Here is a 24,274-nt window from a genome sequence, read left to right on the forward strand (position 1 = left end):
ACATATAACAGTCCGTGCTGGACTCTTCCTCAGGCTTGTGCATAATGCAGGTTAAAGTTCATATATTTTAAATAATTTAAACATAGATATTTAGATAAAATGAAATAAAATTCCAACTTAGGGTTCATAAAAAATAAAATTTTATTCCAATTTATCTAAATGTTTATGTTTAATTATTTTAAATTGTATGAACTTTAATCTGCATAACCATTGGTTATTTATACTATATATTGCCGCTATGTCAGAGTCCCTGATTAAAATGCCTATGTCTTGTACAAGCAGCAGGATTGGCATTTTTCAGGAGTGGACGGGCAGATCGGTGCATTGAGGGGTAACGTAATGCCCCCAGTGCATATAAAGCCCTCATTTGTATTTATAAAACACAATTTTTCACAAAATAGTCCACAGGATGGATATAAAAGTACCATGTACTACTAGCCCATATCAGCAGGTTGGCATGGTCTTTAAATACGCATTCACTGCCCTTGAAATTAAACTGGGACTTTATGAGTCAATTACTTTAAGATCCAGAATTCTATTCATGATTTAGAAATTGCCTTGACATTAATAGAAGTGGTTTGCTGGGGTCTGACATGAAAGGGGGAATCAAACGACCCTCATAGTGGCTGTAACAATGGCTGTATAATATCTAATATTAAACTTTTTCCATATTCATAGCCTTGTCTGAATTTGCCGTCTAATGACTGATTATACTATGCGACAGTGACTCACAAGTGGTAATTGTATTCTATAAAAGGCCATCGTCTAGATCTCCGAGTTGAATGTGATTGTCATACGGCAATAACAAGGCAAAGAAAGGTACAAAACCTGATGAATATTCCTGTAAGTTCCTTATGGGAGATCTGGAGATACGTGGAGACCTGAAAATTCTGTGTGTCTACATAATGGGATAAATTAAGTATGTAAAGAGCAGATGGAAGATTCACATTAGATGCAAACTGAAAGAATGAATGAACTTTATTATTTGTAAAAGATCAATCGGAAAAAATTATCAAGTTACGAAAAGGTGAAGACTGGATAAGTATGCTGGGATATTATTTAGTGATGCATAGTCTCACATACACATTCATGCACATCTACATTCAAATATATACAAAAACATACATACCTACATGCATATTCAAATACACATACACCTATATACATATTTAACTGGCATAGTGTTTAGTGTAGCAACCAACATGAGGTCGCCATGTTGTGGTCATATAACAGCTATGCAATGCAAAGTAAAAAAAATAAAAACATTTTAAATTAATTTTATCTTTGTGCCTGCAAAGTGATACTTACATCCTTGTGTTCAATTGCTTTTGTATATTAGTTTCAGCCACTTTGCACCTATCCATTTATTTTATTTTGTTAGATGATGATGGCTAACTTTTGTTTTCTACATATACCCTACATGTATTTTTTTTTTTTTACAAAAACACATGTCTTGTCAAACATGTATTGCCATAATGTTAAAAACACCTGTTTCATACTGTGTATGTGCCCCTTGTGCCACAAACAAACCTTGAACCTGTCTAGGCATGAACTCCATAAGACCTCTGTAGATGTACTGGGGCATCTGGCACAAAGACATTAGCGGCAAGTCCTTTAAGCTGTAAAGAAGTTTGAAGGCCAAATCCATTTTGTCATTTGCCTCAAACCATTCCTCAAACATTCCTACAACTGGTGCAACCTAAAACACAACGTGACAGCGAATCAACAAAATTCTGTCTATGGGTAGGGTCACGTGTGAAATACACTGCGGATGTGCGATGACCATTCCTAGAGTAAGCTCCCTACTGTGTCCATGTGTCCTGCGTGTCTGCTCGTAGCAGCAATCCGACACTACGAGCAGACATACAGGTATCTGCGAGTCTGTAGTAAACTGTGCCCGCATTTACTCTCAGACATCGCGGTTGCTCTCGGCCAAGCTCAGGGAGCAGGGGGAGCAACCGCAATGTCTGTGAGTAAACTGCACATGCACTCAATTTACTAAAGACTCACAGATCCCTGTGTGTCTGCTCCTAGCAGCGGATTGCTGCTACAAGCAGACACACAGGCACAGCAGGGAGCTCACTCTAGGGATGGTCTTTGGTGCATCCACCGAGTGAAATATGCAGCAGATGTGCTATGTGTGACCCTACCCTGTGATAGATATTTAAATAATTTTTTATGAATTTATCTTAGTGCCTGCAGAGTGCTACTGCATCCTTGCTTTTTTATGTCAGTTTCAGATGATCTGCATTTATCCATTTATGATGGCTAACTTTAGCTTTTTAAACTTACATGTCCTTTAGATAAACATGCATAAACATATGGCTATGCGCATAGATATACATGTAAACCTATACACAAATACATATGCATACATGTCAATAAAAACTGGAGAGATTTGCCAATAGAAACCAATCTCTACTCAGCTTTTATTTTACCAGAAATTTTAAGGTGTGAAAGCTGAGCTGTGATTGGTTACTATGGGTAAATCACTCTGCTTTTTGTATCAGATTTTTTTTTGTATATCTTATTTCTTTCTTTTTAAAAACATAATTCATATCTTCTAACTTTCTAAACAATATTCAACTAAGTTTGCAGCGATGTTTCCAGTTTAGGCCGTGGAAGACTTTTGGCAGTGGGAAATCTGAAGTCCTTCTAATAACTTCCTAAGGCAAGGATTCCACTTGATTTTTTTCCCTATGTTTTTTTCACAGAAAAATACGGCAGTGCAATTTCCTGCGTCTGACGGTTTTTCTGTCGTTTTTGCATTTAAGTGGAAATTGCATTTTTGGCCCCTTTGGCGTTTATATCAAAATTTGTTGGGTACCAAAAAAATAAATAAAAAAAAGGAAAAATAAAGGATTCAGTAAGGATGGGAAAACATTTATTTAAAATAAATTTTTAATAAAGTGTGTGTGCGTGTTTCACTTTTTTTTTCTCAATTTTATCATTTTTTAGGTAGTACTAATACTCCCAGCATGGAACAGACTGTTCCGGAGTAGCCGGAGTATAGCCGGAGTATAGTGCAGAGATGCGGAGCGCAGGAGAAAGCCGCTCTGCATCTCTGCAATAGATAGGATGATAGCAGCAGGCATCAGGAGTGACACCCGTTGTGATCTGTCCTTAACTGCAGGCACTACTGCTCCCAACATGGAGCACACTCTGCTCCATGCTGGGAGCTGTAGTACCTCCATCAATAGACAGATTGCAGCGGGTGTAACTTCTGACACTTTCTGTGATCCTCCTATTTAATGAATAGATGCGGCCGGCCTCCCTTCTTTGGTCCCCTGCACTGACATTAATATGCACATACTCAAATTTTCCATAGAGAGTTGTGATTGGCTGGAACCAACTGGCCAATCACAACTTTCTGCGGGAAATATGAATAGGTGTATATATACGGCAGTGCAGAGGACCATAGAAGGGTGCCCGGCCACATCTATAAATTATACAGAACGATCGCAACGGAACCCGGGGCGATCTGTCAATTAGTACAGGTACTGCTACTCCCATCATAGACCAAATGTAAAAAATAAAGAATAAAAAGTGAAAAACACACACCCTGCCCACACACATAAATTGATCCCTGTTTAAACATTTATAAAAATGTAATAATAAAAAACATAAATTACACTAAATACAATTTTTTCCATCACTACTGTATCTTTTTTATAATTTTTTTTTAATGGTACCCTACGAAATTTTATTATCTCCATCACTTTTTTTGGATTGCTAAAGTCCAAAAAAGAATAAAAACTGCCTGCAAAAACGCCAAAGCTAAAACCCACATGGCGTTTTTCTTGGCTTTGTTTTACTCCCATAGACTTCTACGGGAGAAAAAACATCACGATTTCAGGGGAAAAAATGCCATGGGCTCAACATGCTGCGATTTTGCAAAACCGCCAAGGAGCTGAAAAAGAGTAAAAAAAAACGCCAAACTGAAAAACGCAAAGTGGAAAAATAATTTTGTGTTTTTTCATCGATTTACAGCTAACATCTGGCCGCAGCGTTTTTTGGCCGAAAAAATACCTTGCGGCAGAACTGGTGTTTTTTTTGGGCGTTTTTCTTGGGGTTTTTACCGCCCAAAAAAAACATGTGGAATTCCAGCCTAAAATGTATTGAGGTCAGTCCATGACTTATCATATGTATTATCATAAGCCTGCTGGGAGTAGGCTACAGCAAGGACAAACATAGGTGTGTTTTAAACTCTTTTTAACCTCTTCAGTACACAGGGCGTATGGATACGCCCTGCATTCCGAGTCCTTAAGGACCGAGGGCGTATCCATACGCCCATGGGAAATTCGGCCCCACCGCTAGCCGGGTTGGGGACCGGAGCCGCATGCCTGCTGAAATCATTCAGCAGGCACCCTGGCACATCGCCCAGGGGGGTCCTGAGACCCCCCCATGTCGGCGATCGGAGAAAATCGCATGTCAATTCAGACATGCGATTTTCTCCAATTCCGGGCTGATCGGGTCTCTGGTGACCCGATCACCCGGAAAATAGGGCTGATCGGAGTTGTCAGCAACAGCCCCGATCAGCCTAAAGGATAGGAGTGAGGTCGCAAAGCTGCGATCTACTCCTATCCCCTGCCATTACTCAGAATGGAGTTAATGACCAATGGCAGCGCAGGACAGGGGGTTGCCATGGCAACCCCCCGTTCTGCCCGCCCCTGGATGTGGAGGGGCTCTGGGAAGAAGATGGAGGCCGTACCTGTAGGAGAAGATGCCTGGGGACCTGGGATCTTCGCTGGAGCCTGCAGGATCCTGATCAGGTAGGGAATCGACAGTGGGGGGGGGGGGGGGGGGGGGTTGGGGAATTGAAAATGAAAGTAAATCGATCTTTACTGTGGCAACAACTAGGGGGGCCAAACTGCAACTCCCAGCATGCCCAGGCAGCCAAAAGCTGTCTGGGCATGCTGGGAGTTGTAGTTTTGCAACATCTGGAGGGTCACAGTTTGGAGACCACTGTTACAGTGGTGCCCAAACAGTAGCCCTCCAGATGTTGCCAAACTACAACTCTCAGCATGCCTTGTAACATCTGTCCCTTCAGATTTAGCAATTTTCATGACATTTTTGAAAATTGCTGCTCTACTTTGAAGCCCTCTAATTTTTTCAAAAAGCAAAAATATGTCCATTTTATGATGCCAACATAAAGTGGACATATTGTGTTTGTGAAGAAAAATACAATTTATTTGGAATATCCATTTTCCTTACAATTAGAGAGCTTCAAAGTTAGAAAAATGCTAAATTTTCAAAATTTTCATGAAATTTTAGGATTTTTCACCAAAAAAGGATGCAATTAACGCTGAACATTTACCACCAAAATAAAGTAGAATATGTCACGAAAAAATAATCTCAGAATCAGAATATTCAGTAAAAAGGTTTTCGCGTTATTAATTCGTAAAGTGACGGTGGTCATAATTGCGAAAAAGGGCTCAGTCCTTAAGGTGAAAAAGGGCTGCGTTCTTAAGGGGTTAAACAGGCATCTAGGAGTGTAAACCGATGAGCAATCGTAAACTAACCAAGCCTATTAGAAATGGATAGCATAGTGGGACTTACCATTATAAAAATCCATTCATCATTGTCCATCCCACCAAGACCTTTTTCACATTTTACTTTACTATTTAATTGGATCTCTGATAAATCTGGGACGTTATTGGGGACATTTTGGCCTTTAGGACTGTTTTAGTTTTTTCTGCCCTGCCTTTTAAGAGACATTGTCTACGGTAGAGCTATTTTCCCACATTTATTTGGGTGGTGGGTTTGACTAGCATGCATCTTATGTATCAAGAAGGTGCAGCAGGGTGATACATTTTGCGCAGCTCTGCTGTGATGGGAAAAGCTCTACCACATACACTTTTTCTAGATGCTTGTGAAGGAGAGAAGTAGACAATTTCCTGGGTCCTGAATTTGGAAGGTTAGGTGTTTTTATTTGCTTTCACAGAGCTTTTTTACTTGAATTTTAGACACTACAACCAAATTTGATTGCCGTGTCTAAGGGGTTAAAGCTAGGCATCAACGTGATCAGTGATATCTGGCATTAGAGATGGGTCCTAGTGGCAGATAGCTGCAGGGACCACCCAGCTATGACCAGCGCTCAGCTCCTGAGCACGTGTCATAGAAGGGGAGTGGGACACTGTCGTCCACAAGAGATTAAAGGTTGAATCGCGGAAGGTAGAAGTGATTTCCACACCTACTGGTAGGTGGTGTGGCTTTGCGCCTTAAAAAGTACCTTTGCGCACAAAATAGCGACTTTTGACAAAAGTCGCAAATGATAAATACGTGACCACTGCATGGTCAAAAAGAAAAAGTTCTACGGGTAGACAAAAAAAACGCATAAAATTAGCTAAATATGCTGCTTGCGCCTGAACTGCGCCAAAAAATTATCTAAAAGCAATGATAAATCTCCCCCATAGATCCTAATTTTTCATATGAGGGCTTGTTTTTTGAAAGATCAATTGTACTTCATAATGGCACCTTCCGTTTTCCCAAATAATGAATGGCACAACCAAAATAATATTATTTGTGTGTGTGGGTGGGGGGATTTGAAAAAAACAAAACACAAATTTGAAAATTTTGGGAGGTTTACTGGCACGATGATATATGATTGCCAATACATGTAATATCAAAAGTTGAAACGCTGTATTTGTTTGCAACATCTCCTATCCCTGCTCCTGATAGGCATGCATACACCTAGGCAAGGTGTTACTTCTAGGTTTAATCCTGTTTAATTACTTTTAATGTCCATCGTGTCTGAACATGGGATTATGTCTAGATAATGAAAAGTTTATGATATTCTAATATAGTCATACATATCAATATTATTCATGTATTATGTGTGACCTATTTGAACCATGCTGAAAGTGTATTGGCTATAAAAATTGACACTCCAAAAGGCCTTAAAGGAGTTATCCAACTGAAAAAAAAATTTCTCCCGCTGTGCCCGGGCTGTAAAACTATACATAATAAACTTTCACTTACCTGCCTACGATCCCCCGTTGTTCTGATATCGCCGTCCCGTTCTCCGGTCCCGGTCTCTTGCACATCCTGCAGGTCGGTGACTTCACTCTGCGCTCAGCCTATCAGCGGCTGCAACGGGACATTGCTGCGACCGCTGATAGGCTGAGCGCAGAGTGAAGTCACCGACCCGCAGGAAGTGGAAGAGACCGAGACCGGAGAACGGGATGGCGATATCGGAACAACGGGGGATCGTAGGTAGGTAAGTGAAAGTTTATTATGTATAGTTTTACAGCCCGCGCACAGCGGGGGTTAAAAGTTTTAGCCTAGTGAACTCCTTTAACCTCTTAATGACGCAGCCCTTTTTGACCTTAAGGATGAAGCTGTTATTTAAGCATTAATAACTCTGGGATGCTTTAACTTATGAATTTGATTCTGAGATAGTTTTTCTGTGACATATTCTTCTTTACTTTAGTGGTAAATTTTCGTTGATACTTGCTTCATTTCTTGGTTAAAAAATCAAAATTTTCATGAAAAATTAGAAAATTTAGCATTTTTCGAACTTTGAAGCTCTCTGCTTGCAAGGAAAGTGGACATTCCAAATAAATTAAATGTGGATTTACATGTACAATATGTCTAGTTTGTGGTTGCATCATAAAGTTGACATGTTTTTACTTTTTGAAGACATTAGAGGGCTTTTTAGTTCAGCAGCAATTTTCAAATTTTTCATGAAAATTTCAAAATCTTAATTTTTCAGGGACCAGTTCAGTTTCGAATTTGTGGGTCTTTATGTTAGAAATACCCTATAATGGATCCCATTATGAAAACGGCACCCCTTACAGTATTCAAAATGACATTCAGAAAGATTGTTAACCTTTTAGGTCTTTCACAGGAATAGCAGCAAAGTGAAGGAGAAAATTCAAAATCTTTATTTTTACACTCGCATGCTCTTGTAGACCCATTTTCTTCATTTTTACAAAGGGGAATAGGTAAAAATGGCCACCAAAATTTGTAACCCTATTTCTCTCGAGTAAGGAAATACCTCATATGTGAATGTTAAGTGTTCTGCGGGCGCAGTAGAGGGCTCAGAAGGGAAGGAGCGACAATGGGATTTTTGAGAGAATTTTGCTGAAATTGCACACTATTTGGGAAACTACACCCCTCAAGGAACGTAACAAGGCGTACAGTGAGCCTTAAGCCCCCACAGGTGTTTGAAGAATTTTCACTAAAGTTGGATGTGAAAATTCTTTTTTTTTTTTTCACTAAATTGCTGGTGCAGCCCAAAATTTTTCATTTTTACAAGGGGTAATAGGAGAAAAAGCCCCCCAAAATTTGTAACACTATTTCTTCTGAGTATGGACATACCCCATATGTGGATGTAAAGTGCTTGAACTACAATGCTCAGAAGAAAAAGAGCTCCAATGGGCTTTTGCAGAGAGAATTAGTTGAAATAGAAGTTGGGGCCATGTGCGTTTACAAAGCACCTGTGCTACCAGAACAGTGAACCCCCCACATGTGACCCCATTTTGGAAACTACACCCCTCACAGAATTTAATAAGGGGTGCAGTGAGAATTTACACCCCACTGGCGTTTGACAGATTTTTTTGAACAGTGGGCTGTGCAAATGAAAAATAAAATTTTTCATTTTCATGGACCACTGTTCAAAAAATCTGTCAGACACCTGGGGGTGTTAATGCTTACTGTACCCCTGATTACATTCTGTGAGGGGTGTAGTTTCCAAAATAGGGTCACCTTTGTGGGGGTCCACTGTTCTGGCAGCATGGGGGCTTTGTAAATGCACATGGCATACAATTCCAGCCAAATTCTCGTTCCAAAATCCCAATGGTGCTCCTTGCTCCTTCTCTTCTGAACATTGTAGTTCGCCCGCAGAGCACTTTACATCCACATATGGGGTATTTCCTTACTCAGAAAAAATGGTGTTACAAATTTTATTTTTTTGCTCCTATTACCCCTTGTGAAAATAAAAACTTTGGGGTAACACCAGCATTTTTGTGAAAAAAAAATCAGATTTTTCATTTTCACGTCCATCTTTAATGGAAATTTGTCAAACACCTGTGGGGTGTTAAGGCTCACTATACCCCTTGTTACATTACATGGCGTTAAATTTCCAAAATGGGTCCACATGTGGGTGATTTATTTTTTGCGTTTATGTCAGAAACGCTGTAACAATCAGCCACCCCTGTGCAAATCACCAATTTAGGCCTCAAATGTATATGGTGTGCTCTCATTTCTGAGCCATGTTGTGCACCCGCAGGTCATTTTACACCCACATATGGGGTATTTCCGTACTCAGGAAAAATTGTGTTACAAATTTTGGGGGTCTATTTTTTCCTTTTACCAGGTTAGTGTAACATTTTTTATTTTTTTACACTAACATGCTGGTGTAGACTCCAACTTTACCTTTTCATACAGAGTAAAAGGAGAAATAAACCCACAAATTTTTTTAGGCAATTTCTCCTGAATACGGAGATACCCCATATGTGGCCCTAAACTGTTGCCTTGAAATACAACAGGGCTCCGAAGTGAGAAAGCGCCATGTGCATTTGAGGCCTAAATTAGGGATTTGCATAGGGACATACACGGCAGTGTTCCCCAAACAGAGTACTTCCAGCTATTGCAAAACTCCCAGCATGCCTGGACAGTCAATGGCTGTCCGGCAATACTGGGAGTTATTTTGCAACAGCTGGAGGCTCCGTTTTGGAAACACTGCCATATGAGACGTTTTCAATTTTTATTGGGGGCCAATGTAAGGGTGTGTATATGTAGTATTTTACCCTTTGGATGGTGGATAAGATGTCTTAGTGCCGGAGTACCCTTTTAAGGCTGATCATGGTGTTGCTCCCTCAGGCCAACATAGTCCGGTAAGTGCAATTCATTGCACCATATATCCTTGTGTTGACAGAGTGAACATTTTTTTCTTTGTGAATTTCAATTGTTTTCAAGTAATTCTTGTTCGCAAAAGATTGTTGGTCTCACAAGGGACCACCAGATAATCTACATTACTGCCACATATGCTTCCTCCTGCTTCCCGGTAGGACTACTAATACTGGCAAACCTGCACTACAAAATCCATCATCCCTGTGGGTACCACATAATGTCTGGTGCCCAAATGAAAAACAGTTCATCCTGGTACAAGTAAACAGCCAGACCGGGCTTGTAGCACTATGCGATACTGTAGAGGAGCTCTACAAGACAGCTAGTCAGTGCATGTACTTTAGTAATACATGTGTTTTACCTGTGAAATGGCAAATATGATTGGTCAGACCTTCGAGCCATTGACACTTACCACCAGAGTAATAACACAAATTGTGCCCCCCGATGGGCCATCGGCAGTCGGACCACCTGTGGCAAAGAAACTTACCAACAAATTATAGATATGTATCTTCCATGATACCATAGCTATAAGACTGATAAGAAAGATATTTACTGTGTATGACAATTACCCTCTACATAATAGCCTGGAGTGGAAGCCAGAAAGGTGCCTGGTCTCCCTCACTACAGGCAATTGAAATGAGAACACGTCTGCAGTGTCAGTAAGTAGTGTGCAACTTAGTACACAATGTAGATATCTTTCTGTTTGCATTGTCTTAATATGGGTTTTCAATGTATACTTGTAGTACTATGTAGAAGAAGCATTGCGCAAAAGATCCTTAGTATCTCTTCTGTTTGATTTAACAAATAGCTAGACTATATTAACTGTGTATGGCAATTACCATCTACATAATAGCCTGGAGTGGCAGTCAGAAAGATGCCTGGTCTCCCTCACTACAGACACTTGAGGTGAGATCACGTCTGAAGTGTCAGTAAGTGGTGACTGTTTTTAATAAGAGGTACCAGTTGTGGGAAGAAGTGGCAGAGTACCACAACAGTTGACAGAATTTCTTTTTAACATTAGACTTGATCCTCCAACCCCAAGAGCTTCCCCCTCCCAGATGCCCCAAGGGGCTAGCTACCCCTTGCTCACTACAGATATTGCCTGTCTATATATAGCATTGTATATTGAATGTGGTTTCAAGTAACAATGGTCAAGGAAAGATTGATGTACAGGGTGGGCCATTTATATGGATACACCTTAATAAAATGGGAATGGTTGGTGATATTAACTTCCTGTTTGTGGCACATTAGTATATGTGAGGGGGGAAACTTTTCAAGATGGGTGGTGACCATGGTGGCCATTTTGAAGTTGGCCATTTTGAATCCAGATTTTGTTTTTTCAATAGGAAGACGGTCATGTGACACATCAAACTTATTGGGAATTTCACAAGAAAAACAATGATTTGCTTGGTTTTAACATAACTTTATTCTTTCATGAGTTATTTACAAGTTTCTTACCACTTATAAAATGTGTTCAATGTGCTGCCCATTGTGTTGGATTGTCAATGCAACCCTCTTCTCCCACTCTTCACACACTGATAGCAACACCGCAGGAGAAATGCTAGCACAGGCTTTCAGTATCCGTAGTTTCAGGTGCTGCACATCTCCTTTCTTCACAGCATAGACAATTGCCTTCAGATGACCCCAAAGATAAAAGTCTAAGGGGGTCAGATCAGGAGACCTTGGGGGCCATTCAACTGGCCCACGATGACCAATCCACTTTCCAGGAAACTGTTCATCTAGGAATGCTCGGACCTGACACCCATAATGTGGTGGTGCACCATCTTGCTGGAAAAACTCAGGGAACGTGCCAGCTTCAGTGTATAAAGAGGGAAACACATCATCATGTAGCAATTTCGCATATCCAGTGGCCTACATGATGATGTGTTTCCCTCTTTATGCACTGAAGCTGGCATGTTCCCAGAGTTTTTCCAGCAAGATGGTGCACCACCACATTATGGGTGTCAGGTCCGAGCATTCCTAGATGAACAGTTTCCTGGAAAGTGGATTGGTTGTCGTGGGCCAGTTGAATGGCCCCCAAGGTCTCCTGATCTGACCCCCTTAGACTTTTATCTTTGGGGTCATCTGAAGGCAATTGTCTATGCTGTGAAGATACGAGATGTGCAGCACCTGAAACTACGGATACTGGAAGCCTGTGCTAGCATTTCTCCTGCGGTGTTGCTATCAGTGTGTGAAGAGTGGGAGAAGAGGGCTGCATTGACAATCCAACACAATGGGCAGCACATTGAACACATTTTATAAGTGGTCAGAAACTTGTAAATAACTAATGAAAGGATAAAGTTACATTAAAACTAAGCACATCATTGTTTTTCTTGTGAAATTCTCAATAAGTCTGATGTGTCACATGACCCTCTTTCTATTGAAAAAACTAAAGTTGGATTCAAAAAGGCCAACTTCAAAATGGCCGCCATGGTCACCACCCATCTTGAAAAATTTCCCCCCTCACATATACTAATGTGCCACAAGCAGGAAGTTAATATCACCAACCATTCCCATTTTATTAATGTGTATCCATATAAATGGCCCACCCTGTACTTTCAACATATTGTCACTTGAGGCCACTGTACCTTGAGGGATCTCTGTATTTGTCCACTGATAAGGTCCAGGTAGAAAGTTTGAAAAGTTCTATAGAGTTATCCATCATTCAGAATCTCCTACACTGTGATAGAACACCACTGGTAAAAGAATAAAATGTACCTGTTTCCTTGAGGACAGCGCTCCTTTAGGTCGATTACGACTGTTTATCTTGTTGCTTTCGCATTCTGCCCCATTTTTTTCTTTGCTGCTTTTTTCCCTCCATCTCTCTGTGGTGCTCTCAGGATGACTAGGGATAGGACTGAGAAATAAGATGCGTCCAATAAGTCCGTACAAGACAGTGGCCACGAAAAGCGGAATAACATAAAATATAGCAAAGTCTGTGAAGTAAATGGGAAGGTACAGGTTTCGGGAGACCTTGTAACCACATTCCACTTGTTGGCTTTTGTTCACTTGTATATCCACGAGGAAGAACCACAACATGCAGTAAATGCAGGTGGAGAACCAAACAATGGCAATTATGCGCTTGGCACGGGATACCGTGCATACGGTCTGTGCTTTCATAGGGTGGCAAATTGCAATGTATCTGTAGAGAAACAAGAAAAACAAGAAAATACTACATGATCAAAACCAATGGCATTTCTCATCTCCGAGCTATTATGTTTAATAGGGTAAAGCTCCACACATTGCATATAGTGGAGCATCTACATAACTGGAGATAGCACAGTCACTTACAACCAACTTTAGGGCTGGCTTCATATCTATGGTAGCTATAGGAGGGAACCTGCTGGGTTTTAGGACAATCTCCTTACATTAGGTCCAAGGTTACATAGTTGACACAAGTCAGTCATACAGTATGGCATGTATAATATGAAGACCATGGCCTCCAGAGAAAGGGGGCTAGTACCTGCAGCTGTACCCCCCCCCCCTTTCTATATATATATATATATATCAACGGGCTTCAGAAAGTTAAACAGATTTGTAAATTACCTCTATTAAAATTTTTTAATCGTTTCAGTACTTATGAGCTGCTGAAGTTGAGTTGTTCTTTTCTGTCTAAGTGCTCTCTGATGACAAGTGTCTCGGGAACTATCCAGTGTAGAAGCAAATCCCCATAGCAAACCTCTTCTGCTCTGTGCAGTTCCCGAGACAAGCAGAGATGTCAGCAGAGAGCACTGTTGTCAGACAGAAAAGAACAACTCAAATTCAGCAGCTGATAATTATTAGAAAGATTAAGATTTCTTAATAGAAGTAATTTACAAATCTGTTTAAAGGGTAGCTCCACCATCCTTTTAGTTTTTTTCCTGTCCCTGCCTATTGCCCATCTCTCCCTAATCCCCTCCCTGCTTAAAATTTTTTTTTTACTATAAAAAAATGACTTTTTGTCTGCCTGATAGTGTGCTCATTACCAGGCAGACTTCCCCAGCATGCCTGCTGGGGGGGGGGGGGGCGACTTCCGCTCTTAGTTCATCTACACAGGGTGCCTTCAGCTGTTTCACCACTACAACTCCCAGCTTACCCTGACATATATTGGGTGTCATAGCATGCTGGGAGTTGTAGTGGTGAAACAGCTGGAGGCACCCATCTCTCCCTAACCCCCTCCCTGCTTACATTTTTTTTTTTTACTATATAAAAAATGGCTTTTTGTCTGCCTGCTTTTTGTCTGCTCACTACCAGGTGTTTCACCGCTACAACTCCCAGCTTGCCCTGACATCTATTGGCTGTCAGGGCATGCTGGAAGTTGTAGTGGTGAAACAGCTGGCGGCACCCTGTGCAGCCCCCCCCCCCCCCCCCCCCCCCAGAACAATAAATTTGTTATGGCCATGGCGCTAATCATAGCCCTTTAAGTGGAAACAAACCTACTACCATCATTTTGTCCTAGGTTTTGTTTTTCCTAAGGGGGCTCCACACTTCTTTGTGCACCAGTGACAAAATCCATGTTATGATGGTTGTGTGGTAGAAAAAATGAATCCTTTGTGAGATACTAAAGACGTCTACTGTCCTCATGTATGGGGGCAAATTATGTTTACTCAGTAAATCGTAGGTATACATCGGCATTCTTTCAAAAAGGTATTATAATCTATACTGTGGCATCTTGAAAGTGAGTACATGTAGTTTAATCCCTTAAATGGGCTCTCTCAGATATAAAAACTTTTGATAGATTTTGCAATTGCTTTCATTAGAAAATTTTCTGTATTTCATACTGAAAAAGCCAGTCAAACAACTGCCCCTCCTGCCTGCTTGGACACATACTAGTCCTGCTGTGTCCATACATCATCACCTATGTCATGGACACACTTCCTTGATTGACAGCTGTGAGCGCAGGGCTCACAGCTGGAGGAAAAATCCTCACTGTCAGCTTGTGCCCCGCTACTGTCAGTGAGGACAAGCTGGGAGTTGTAGTTTTGCTAATGCTAGGGGAGATGTGAGCAGACAGCAAACTGAGGGAGGGGGCGGAGACCTGTACAGTGAGGCCACGCCCCCTCCCTTTGAGAGGAATTCAGACTAGTGAGCTAAATTAAAAGTGTAATAAAAAATAAATAAAGGTGCTAGACACATAAAAATTAGATGTACATGGTCAGTATTAGGTACTGAGTGATATATAAAAAAAAATGTTTTTTGTTGGATCTGACGGGTACGCTTTAAGGACGAAGTCCATTTTGACCTTAAGAGCCAGGCCAATTTTCATTTTTGCATTTTTTTTTCCTCCTCTCCATTTAAAATCCCTCATTTATTTTTTCACCTACAGACCCATATTAGGGCTTGTTTTTTGAGAGACCATTGGACTTTGTAATGATCTAAAATGTACCATGAAACCAAAAAATTTGTATTTGCAGGCAGAAATTTATAAGAAGACTGCAATTTTGCTACTTTTGGGGGGGGGGGTTGGTTTTTACGCAGTGCACTTTATGGTAAAAATTATACATTATCTTTATTCTGTAGGTCAACAGAATATTGTAAAACAATACCCAATTTATATAATTTTTCTATTATTGCACTACTTAAAAAAAATGCAAACTTTGTTTTAGCAAAATTCATATGTATAAAAATGTCCTTTTCTGACCCCAATAACTTTTTTTATTTTTCTAAATACAGGGATGTATGAGGGCTAATTTTTTTGCGCCATGATCTGTAGTTTTTAATCGATACCATTTTTGCATTGATGGGACTTTTTGATCACTTTTTATATTTTTTTTCCTGATATATGTTGAGATAAAAATTCGGTATTTTTGGTGCCATTTACCATGTGGGATCATAAACATTATATTTTAATAGTTCAGACATTTATGCACGCGGTGATACCAAATATGTTAACTTTTTTTTTTCTTTTTTTTTTTTTTCTTTCACATTTTAAGTCCCCATGGGGCACTTTGATATGCAGTCATTAGATTGCATTTACTGTATAATGCTATCCTTATGGCATAGCATTACACAGTGTGATCGGTGATCCACTGATATAGCCTGTCTAAGCCAGGTTACATCAGTGAATCGGCAATTGGCGGCAGGAGGCAGGTAAGAAGACCCTCCTCCACCATTTTAGCTTATGGATCCCCCGCATTCACGTCGTGGGGGTTCTGTGAGCCCCTCTGAGCTGCTGGAGATTTTTAGTTTCACTTTAGATGCCGTGATTGGCATTAATCATGGTGTCTAAAGGGTTAATGACCAGCAGTGGTGGGATTGCCGCTGCCTGTCATTAACAGTGAGTGTTCAGCTACTGATAGTAGCCGACACTCACTGTTCAGAAGCAAGCGCAGCTCCTGTGCTCGCTTCAGAGCAGCTTATGGACTCAGGGCGTACAGGTACACCCTTCGTCCTTAACAGGTCTACTAGGGGGACACTTATCGTCTTTAGAGACCTTTTTTGCTTACATTTGGCGCATGAAATGCTGCACGTGCACCAAAACACTTTTTTTTTTTTCAACTATCAGCTGTAAGCAAAAAGCGACAAACTATCTGGCAAAAGTCAATTTCAGTTTTTACTTTGCAGTGGTAACGGATTTATCAAGTGAATGTCGCACAAAAATTCGCCACTGCGACTTTTTGTGCAGAAAAGTCAAATAGAAGCGGAGGAATCATACAAAAAAGAGTGTTCTGAAGTAATTTATTGTTTTTTGCTAACATGCACCAAATGTATCAACCCCCTTGCAATAGCATGATAAATATGTTGCACATAAGCAAAATCAAAGCAAAAATAAATGATGTCAGAACACAATTGTTTTACAAATTTTGGGGGGTATTTTCTGCTATCACCCTTTTTAAAAATGTAAAATTTTTGGGAAACCAAGCATTTTAGGTAAAAAAAATTTTTTTTTTACATATGCAAAAGTCGTGAAACACCTGTGGGGTATTAAGGTTCACTTAACCCCTTGTTACGTTCCCGAGGGGTCTAGTTTCCAAAATGGTATGCCATGTGTTTTTTTTTTTTTTGCTGTTCTGGCACCATAGGGGCTTTCTAAAAGTGGCATGCCCCCAGAGCAAAATTTGCTTCCAAAACGCCAAATGTGACTCCTTCTCTTCTGAGACCTGTAGTGCGCTAGCAGAGCACTTTTCACCTCCATATGGGGTGTTTTCTGAATCGGGAGAAATTGGGCTTCAAATTTTGGGAGTTATTTTCTGCTATTACCCTTTTTAAAAATGTAAAATTTTTGATAACCAAGCATTTTAGGTAAAAATTTTTTTTTTTTTACATTTGCAAAAGTCGTGAAACACCTGTGGTGTATTATGGTTCACATTACCCCTTGTTACGTTCCCCGAGGGGTCTAGTTTCCAAAATGGTATGCCTTGTGGTTTTTTTTTTTGCTGTTCTGGCACCATAGGGGCTTCCTAAAGGTGACATGCCCCCCAAAAAGCATTTGTCGCTCCTTCCCTTCTGAGCCCTCTACTGCGCCCGCCGAACACTTTACATAGACATATGAGGTATGTGCTTACTCGAGAAAAATTGGGTTTCAAATACTAGTAAAAATTTCTCCTTTTTACCCCTTGCAAAAATTCAAAAATTGGGTCTACAAAAACATGCGAGTGTAAAAAATGAAGATTTTGAATTTTCTCCTTCACTTTGCTGCTATTCCTGTGAAACACCTAAAGGGTTAATACACTTACTGAATGTCATTTTGAATACTTTGGGGGGTGCCGTTTTTATAATGGGGTCATTTGTGGGGTATTTCTAATAAGAAGACCCTTCAAATCAACTTCAAAACTGAACTGGTCCCTGAAAAAGAGTGAGTTTGAAAATTTTTTGAAAAATTTGAAAATTGCTGCTGAACTTTGAAGCCCTCTGATGTCTTCCAAAAGTAAAAACTCATAAATTTTATGATGCAAACATAAAGTAGACATATTGGGGGACATTTACTAATCTAGTCTATTCTGGGTATGCTTATAGACCAGCGTATGTGGTAGTCTCCTGTCTATTGTGCTCCTAATTTATCAAAGGTCTCACAGCCCTTGATAAATTCTGTGCTCAGACTTCAGGGTCTACAGCTTAAACTGCATTTAGACCTGCTCCAACATGGTGACATTTCAGCGTATTTTGGGCAGATGCGACTTGTCGCACAAAAGTCTCACTTGATAAATTCAGCACCAATGCATTTTCCAATGCATTTCCGTCTAAAATAGACTTGCATGCATCATGTTCTAAAAATCCTCTACAGCAAAAGTCGCAGAAAAGTCGCACATATTTAGACTGCGACTTTCTGTGCGACAAATTTAGACAGGAAAAACCAGTCTAAATCCTTTGATAAATCTCCCCCATTGTATATGTGAACCCCAAAAAATTTTGGGGGGAATATCCATTTTCCTTACAAGCAGAGAGCTTCAAAGTTAGTAAAATGCAAAATTTTCATTTTTTTCATCAAATTTGGGGATTTTTCACCAAGAAAGGATGCAATTTCCCACAAAAATTTACAACTATGTTAAAGTAGAATATGTCATGAAAAAACAATCTCGGAATCAGAATGATAAGTAAAAGCATTCCAGAGTTATTAATGGTTAAAGTGACAGTGGTAAGATGTGCAAAAAAAATGTCCGTGTCCTTAAGGTGAAAAAGGGCTAAGTCCTTAAGGGGTTAATATATCTGGATTCAAAAACTTTGTCTGCTGCACTTCTGAACCCCACAATACAATGAATACACACAGAAAATGGCTTAAATGCTGACAATTGCAGATGATTTACTGAGTGAACCTAGTGTGAACCCAGACTTACCTGTATCCATTACATGTAATACTGTATGTTTAATTACTTTCAGGGTGGAAGGAACATAAATCCAGATTGACAACCTTATAATCATTTACAGATGTCCCCTGACTATAATCTAATATGATCCTATGACTGCAGCTAGTGATGGAGCCATTTGTCAACTCAACATATCAATCTCAAGCTTTACACCAATTTATCATATCCACATTAGGGTCACTTATATTAAATATGGTAACTTCGAACCTCACAATAGACGATAGAGTCTTTAGTAAGAGAAATAGTCTTGATCAGATCCTGCCTAGACAGTCAAAGTTTGTTACAGTGGATCAGTGTAGATTATTTCGTTTTAGGCCCATTCACACTACGTATTTTCTGAGTGGAATTCCATTCCGCAATTCTGCTGCACAAATTATGGTGAAGCAGACTCCCATTGTTTTCAATGGGTTTTTGCTGAACCATTCTCACTACAGAATTTCTGCTGTGGACGGCAATGTCTGTACAGTGCTACTGCTGATTCCGTCGGCGCTGAGCACACTAAGAATCCCCGGGCCGAATGTCTCTGCCTGGAAATTCTGTAGTGTGAACCTAGCCTAATAGTTTTAGGATATTGCATTTCGACTGCCAGCAGCTGCCACTAGGGAGATCATCAGCAAGGTCAGCTTTAAAGACAAACTGTCAGCTTGCTCACCCCGCACTAACCAGTGGTACTGGCTGAAGGGGGACGGGGGACACTGATCAGTTTGATGCCTACTGTGCCCGGATCCACCCGGCCGATATCTTTGTTTTTCCCTATATGCTAATTAAGTGCCAACTGGCACAGGCGGGGTAACTGGCACTGTGATGTCACCGCTGCCGGCTGCAGAGCCGCCCAACTCATCAATATTCCTCCCCTCCCTCCGCCTCTCCCTCTTCATTACAGAGCGGGGAGAAGAGGGAAGGGAGGAATATTGATGAGTTGGGTGGTGCTGCGTCCGGCGGCAGTGACGTCAGAGTGCCATTTAACGCCACCTGTGCCAGTAAGCACTTAATTAGCATATAGGGAAAACCGAAGGCCGGGCGGATCCGGGCACAGTAGGCATCAAACTGATTAGTGTCCCCCGCTGGTTAGTGCTGGGGGAGCAAGTTGACAGTAAAAAGCAGCGGTTTTCCCACTGCATGAAAACAATGCGAGTTACCTGCGGACAGTCTACAAAAATATCTGAAGTGGGAAAGCTGCTGCTAATTACAAACATGTAAATGCACAATTAGGTTGCATAGCACCTTATGGCTGCTTTTCCACTTGCCTTTTTTCTTTTTTTTTTTTTGGAAAACAACTGCCACTGCAACTTTTGAGCCAAAGCCAGAAGTGAACCTATCAGAAAGAAGTATAAGTCATTCTTTATATTTCTTATTCCTTTTAAATACACTTCTGGCTTTGGCTCAAAATCTAAAGTGGCAAGTGGAAACTCAGCCTATGGCTGAAAAAAGGGAGAGAAATAAAAACACCCCAAAAAGCCATATTAGCTGCATGGTGTTTTTTTGGGGGGCCAAAAACGGTGTGGCTAGAAGTTAGGTGGGAGTCAATAAGGAAATATGAAATGCCAGACCCAATTTTTCTGGCTTTCTTTCGTCCTTAGGGGAATCTTCACACAATCGTAACTCGCTGCAAATTACACTATGATGAAAAGGGGTTCTCCGCCGGAAAACATCTTATCCCCTATCCAAAGGATAGGGGATAAGAGGTCTAAACTCCACTGTGGCACCCCAGTAGTCCTGTCACGGAGCGAGCTCCACTCCGTGCTGGATGACTGGCGACTACAGCCGCCACGCCCCCTCCATTCATGTCTATGGGAGGAGTAGTACATAACCGCCACGCCCCCTACAATAGACATGAATGGAGGAGGCGTGGCATGACGTAATGAACACGGAAGCTCCAAGCTTCCATGTTCCGGATGCCGCCGCTGCCAGCCCCTGTGATCAGACATGTTATCCCCTTTCCTTTGGATAGGGAATAAGATGTTTTCCAGCAGATTGCTGGTGGACCTCTTGAGGTGAATGGTAGGGTAACTTGCAGTGGGTAACCCGCTATGAGTTAAGAATGAACATACCTTTGTGAAGTTCTTTCAGCTCAATAGCAGTTTTTATAAATTGCAGAATGCTCTGAGTATGAGATTTTTTTATAAAGAAATAGTGGCATAGACTTCTGTAGGTATAAAAATGCATGACATTTCTTTAACCCCTTGGGGAATCAGGTTTTTTCAGTTTTTGCACCTTCGTTTTTTCCTCCTCACCTTTTAAAAATCATAACCCTTTCAATTTTGCACCTACAGACTAATATGAGGGCTTTTTTTTTGCGCCACCAATTCTACTTTGTAATGAGATCAGTCATTTTACCCAAAAATCTACAGCGAAACAAAAAAAAAATGATTGTGTGACAAAATTGGAAAAAAAACAAACGCCATTTTGTAAATTTTGGGGGCTTCCTTTTCTACGCAGTGCAATTTTCAGTAAAGATGACACCTCCTCTTTATTCTGTAGGCTTATACGATTAAAATGATACCCTACTTATATAGGTTTGATTTTGTCTTACTTCAGGAAAAAATAACTACATGCACGAAAATTATTACATTTAAAAATGTCATCTTCTGACCCCTATAACTTTTTAAATTTTGGTACGGGGATGCATGAGGGCTCATTTTTTGTGCCGTGAACTGAAGTTTTTATCAGTACCATTTTTCTTTTCATCTGATTTTTGATTGCTTTTTATTCCTTTTTTTTATGGTATAAAAAGTGACCAAAAGTGACGCTATTTTGGTCTTTGGAATTTTTATATATGTATGCCATTGACAATGTGGTTTAATTAGTGACCTATTTTTATAGTTCAGACATTTACGCACGTGGCGATACCACATATGTTTATATTTATTTTTATTTACACAGTTTATTTTATTTAAATAGGAAAAGGGGGGGGGGGTGATTTAAACTTTTATTAGGGAAGGGGTTAAATCATCTTTATTAACTTTTTTTGTTATTGCAAAGTTATAGCCCCCACAGGGGACTATAACATGCATTACACTGATTGCCAGCACTGATCAATGCTATGCTATATCATTGCATCTATCAGTGTTACCGGTGGTCGATTGCTCAAGCCTTGATCTCAGGCTTGTAGCAATCAATCACCGAAAGGACGCCCAGGAGTGAGGTAGGGACCCTCCTTGTGTGTCCTCAGCTGATCGGGACCCCCCGGTTTAACCGCGGTGGTCCCAATCAGCCCAAACGAGCTGCCGGGATGTATTTTCTTACATTTAAGACGAGGCAATCAACTTTGATTGCCGCGTCTAAAGGGTTAATACCGGACATCACCGTGATCAGTGATGGCCGGTATTAGCCACAGGGACCGACCCGATATGCCGCTGGGACCGACTCGATATGACGCAGGGTCACCGCGTGACCCTGCGTTATATCGCTGGAGCGTCCCCAAGAGGTTAAAGGGGTACTCTGGTGGAAAACATGGAAAACAAAATCAACTGGTGCCAGAAAGTTAAACAGATTTGTAAATTACTTCTATTAAAAATCTTAATCATTCCAGTACTTATCAGCTGCTGTATGCTCGACAGGAAGTTTTTTTCTTTTTGAATTTCTTTTCTGTCTGACCACAGTGCTCTCTGCTGACACCTCTGTCCATGTCAGGAACTGTCCAGAGCAGGAGCAAATCCCCATAGCAAACCTATCCTGCTCTGGACAGTTCCTGACATGGCCAGAGGTGTCAGCAGAAAGCACTGTTGTCAGACAGAAAAGAAATTCAAAAAGAAAAGAACTTCCTCCCCATGGAATTTAGCTCACAATTTACAGAGCTTAACAGATTTACTGCTAAAATCTTTGTGCCAGATACCACCCCATATATATACTACATAGGCACAACACATACATACGCACAGGGGCACATACACAAACAGCTTTTCCAATAGGTATCTTCCTCTTCCCTTGCTTTAGAGACACACATGGTTAGCAGCAGGCTTGCAGTAGAGCTTCCCACCTAACAAACTGATCTTATAGAAACATAGAACGTGTCGGAAGATAAGAACCATTTGGCCCATCTAGTCTGACCAATAATCTGAATCCTATCAATAGTTCCTGACCCTATCTTATATGAAGGATGGCCTTATGCTTATCCCATGCATGCTTAAACTCCTTCACTGTATTTGTAGCTACCACTTCTGCAGGAAGGCTATTCCATGCATCCACTACTCTCCCTTAGAGGTTGAATCTTATGCTGCCTCTACTCCTGCTGGGTATATGGACAGGAGCATAGGATGTAGGAACAGTGGGAGCCCCTTCCTATACTTGCCAGCTTGCATGAGAAATAGAGGGGTCAGTTGGTGTACCCTACATGCCAGGAAAGTGTAGTTTCTTGTATAGCCACTAACGTTGACCAACCCTAAGGTTAGTCGTGAGCTTATGCACTTAATGCATACTGATTATAGGCTAAGCTTAAAGGAGTACTCCGGTGCACACTTTTTTCATGTTATCCCGTCCGGGCTGCAAAATAAACGAAAACGCACTTTATCTTACCTGCCAACGAGCCCCCGGAGCTCCGGTACAGGTGTTCGGTCCCCGGGCTGTATTCTTCTTACTTCCGGTTAGCCTGGCACGTCACACGGAGCTTCAGCCTATCACTGGCCGAGGCGGGACATCGCTGCGGCCAGTGATAGGCTGAAGCTCCGTGTGACGTGCCGGGCTAACCGGAAGTGAGAAGAATACAGCCCGGGGACCGAACCCCTGTACCGGAGCTCCGGGGGCTCGTTGGCAGGTAAGATAAAGTGCGTTTTCTTTTATTTTGCAGCCCGGACGGGATAACATGAAAAAAGTGTGCACCGGAGTACTCCTTTAATAATAACACAGTATGCAGTAGGCTCTTAAGCTCCATCTAGTGGTGACTGCAGGCAGCATGGATGCTATCATTGGCAGCAAACTATTTAGCTCATGTATGGCTAATGGTGGAGAAAATTGGTCCTTTAAATAGGTTAGAGTTTATATATGCATTTACATACAGGATCTAGCCTACAGTTTCCCCCTGCATGCTAGTATTTGCGCTCTGTAAAATATAAACTTACCTTTCAACAGTAAAAGCTGTTATAGAGCAGGAGGAGGCATTGATACCCAAATACTGGAAGTAGGTTATCCCGAGACATCCAGCATGTCCATATATCCACGTTCCTGCCAAGCTGTCTGATACATTTGGCAATCCAGCAGCCACCAGGACCATCAAGTCCGCCACTGCCAAGCTGACCAAATAACAGTTGGTTGGTGTTCTCATGTCCCGGGTTATGAAAACCACAAGGACCACCATGATGTTCCCTATTATACCAACACCACAAATCAGCAGAACAAGAAACACTGAGATGGCTTTGTACTCAATCATGCTGGAAACCAAGTCTTTGTTAGCCAAGGAGATGTTGGTTGGACTGTCAAATTTGCTACCGTTCTCCATGTTGTAAACAGAAGGATACCTAAGTCCCAAGACTTATCTACACTAATGATTTCATTATATTCTCAGGTTCAGTACTGGAGAAGGTCTTTTTCATGGTAAATTCTGGGAGATGCATGGTATGGACATGCAGATCCACTATCCAGTCAGCATCTGGAAAGAAAAGTACAATTGTTTATTTCCTTAATTTTGAATGGATTTATAAAGT

General features: G+C 41.0%; 1 protein-coding gene across 1 annotated transcript in view; it reads right to left on the reverse strand.

Moving 5' to 3' along the window:
* Window positions 1–24,274, reverse strand: part of LOC130276344 (thyrotropin-releasing hormone receptor-like) — a 105,802-nt gene that overhangs the window by 53,115 nt on the left and 28,413 nt on the right. Inside the window, exons 2-3 of the mRNA XM_056525577.1 lie at window positions 23,693–24,219; window positions 12,571–12,994 (exon numbers count right to left, since the gene is read on the reverse strand). Coding sequence (XP_056381552.1) covers window positions 12,571–12,994; window positions 23,693–24,069 — 801 coding nt within the window. The 5' untranslated portion in view covers window positions 24,070–24,219. The remainder of the gene's footprint in view (window positions 1–12,570; window positions 12,995–23,692; window positions 24,220–24,274) is intronic.

The sequence above is a fragment of the Hyla sarda genome, chromosome 6 (genome assembly GCF_029499605.1).
Source record: "Hyla sarda isolate aHylSar1 chromosome 6, aHylSar1.hap1, whole genome shotgun sequence".
Classification (NCBI taxonomy): Eukaryota; Metazoa; Chordata; class Amphibia; order Anura; family Hylidae; genus Hyla; species Hyla sarda.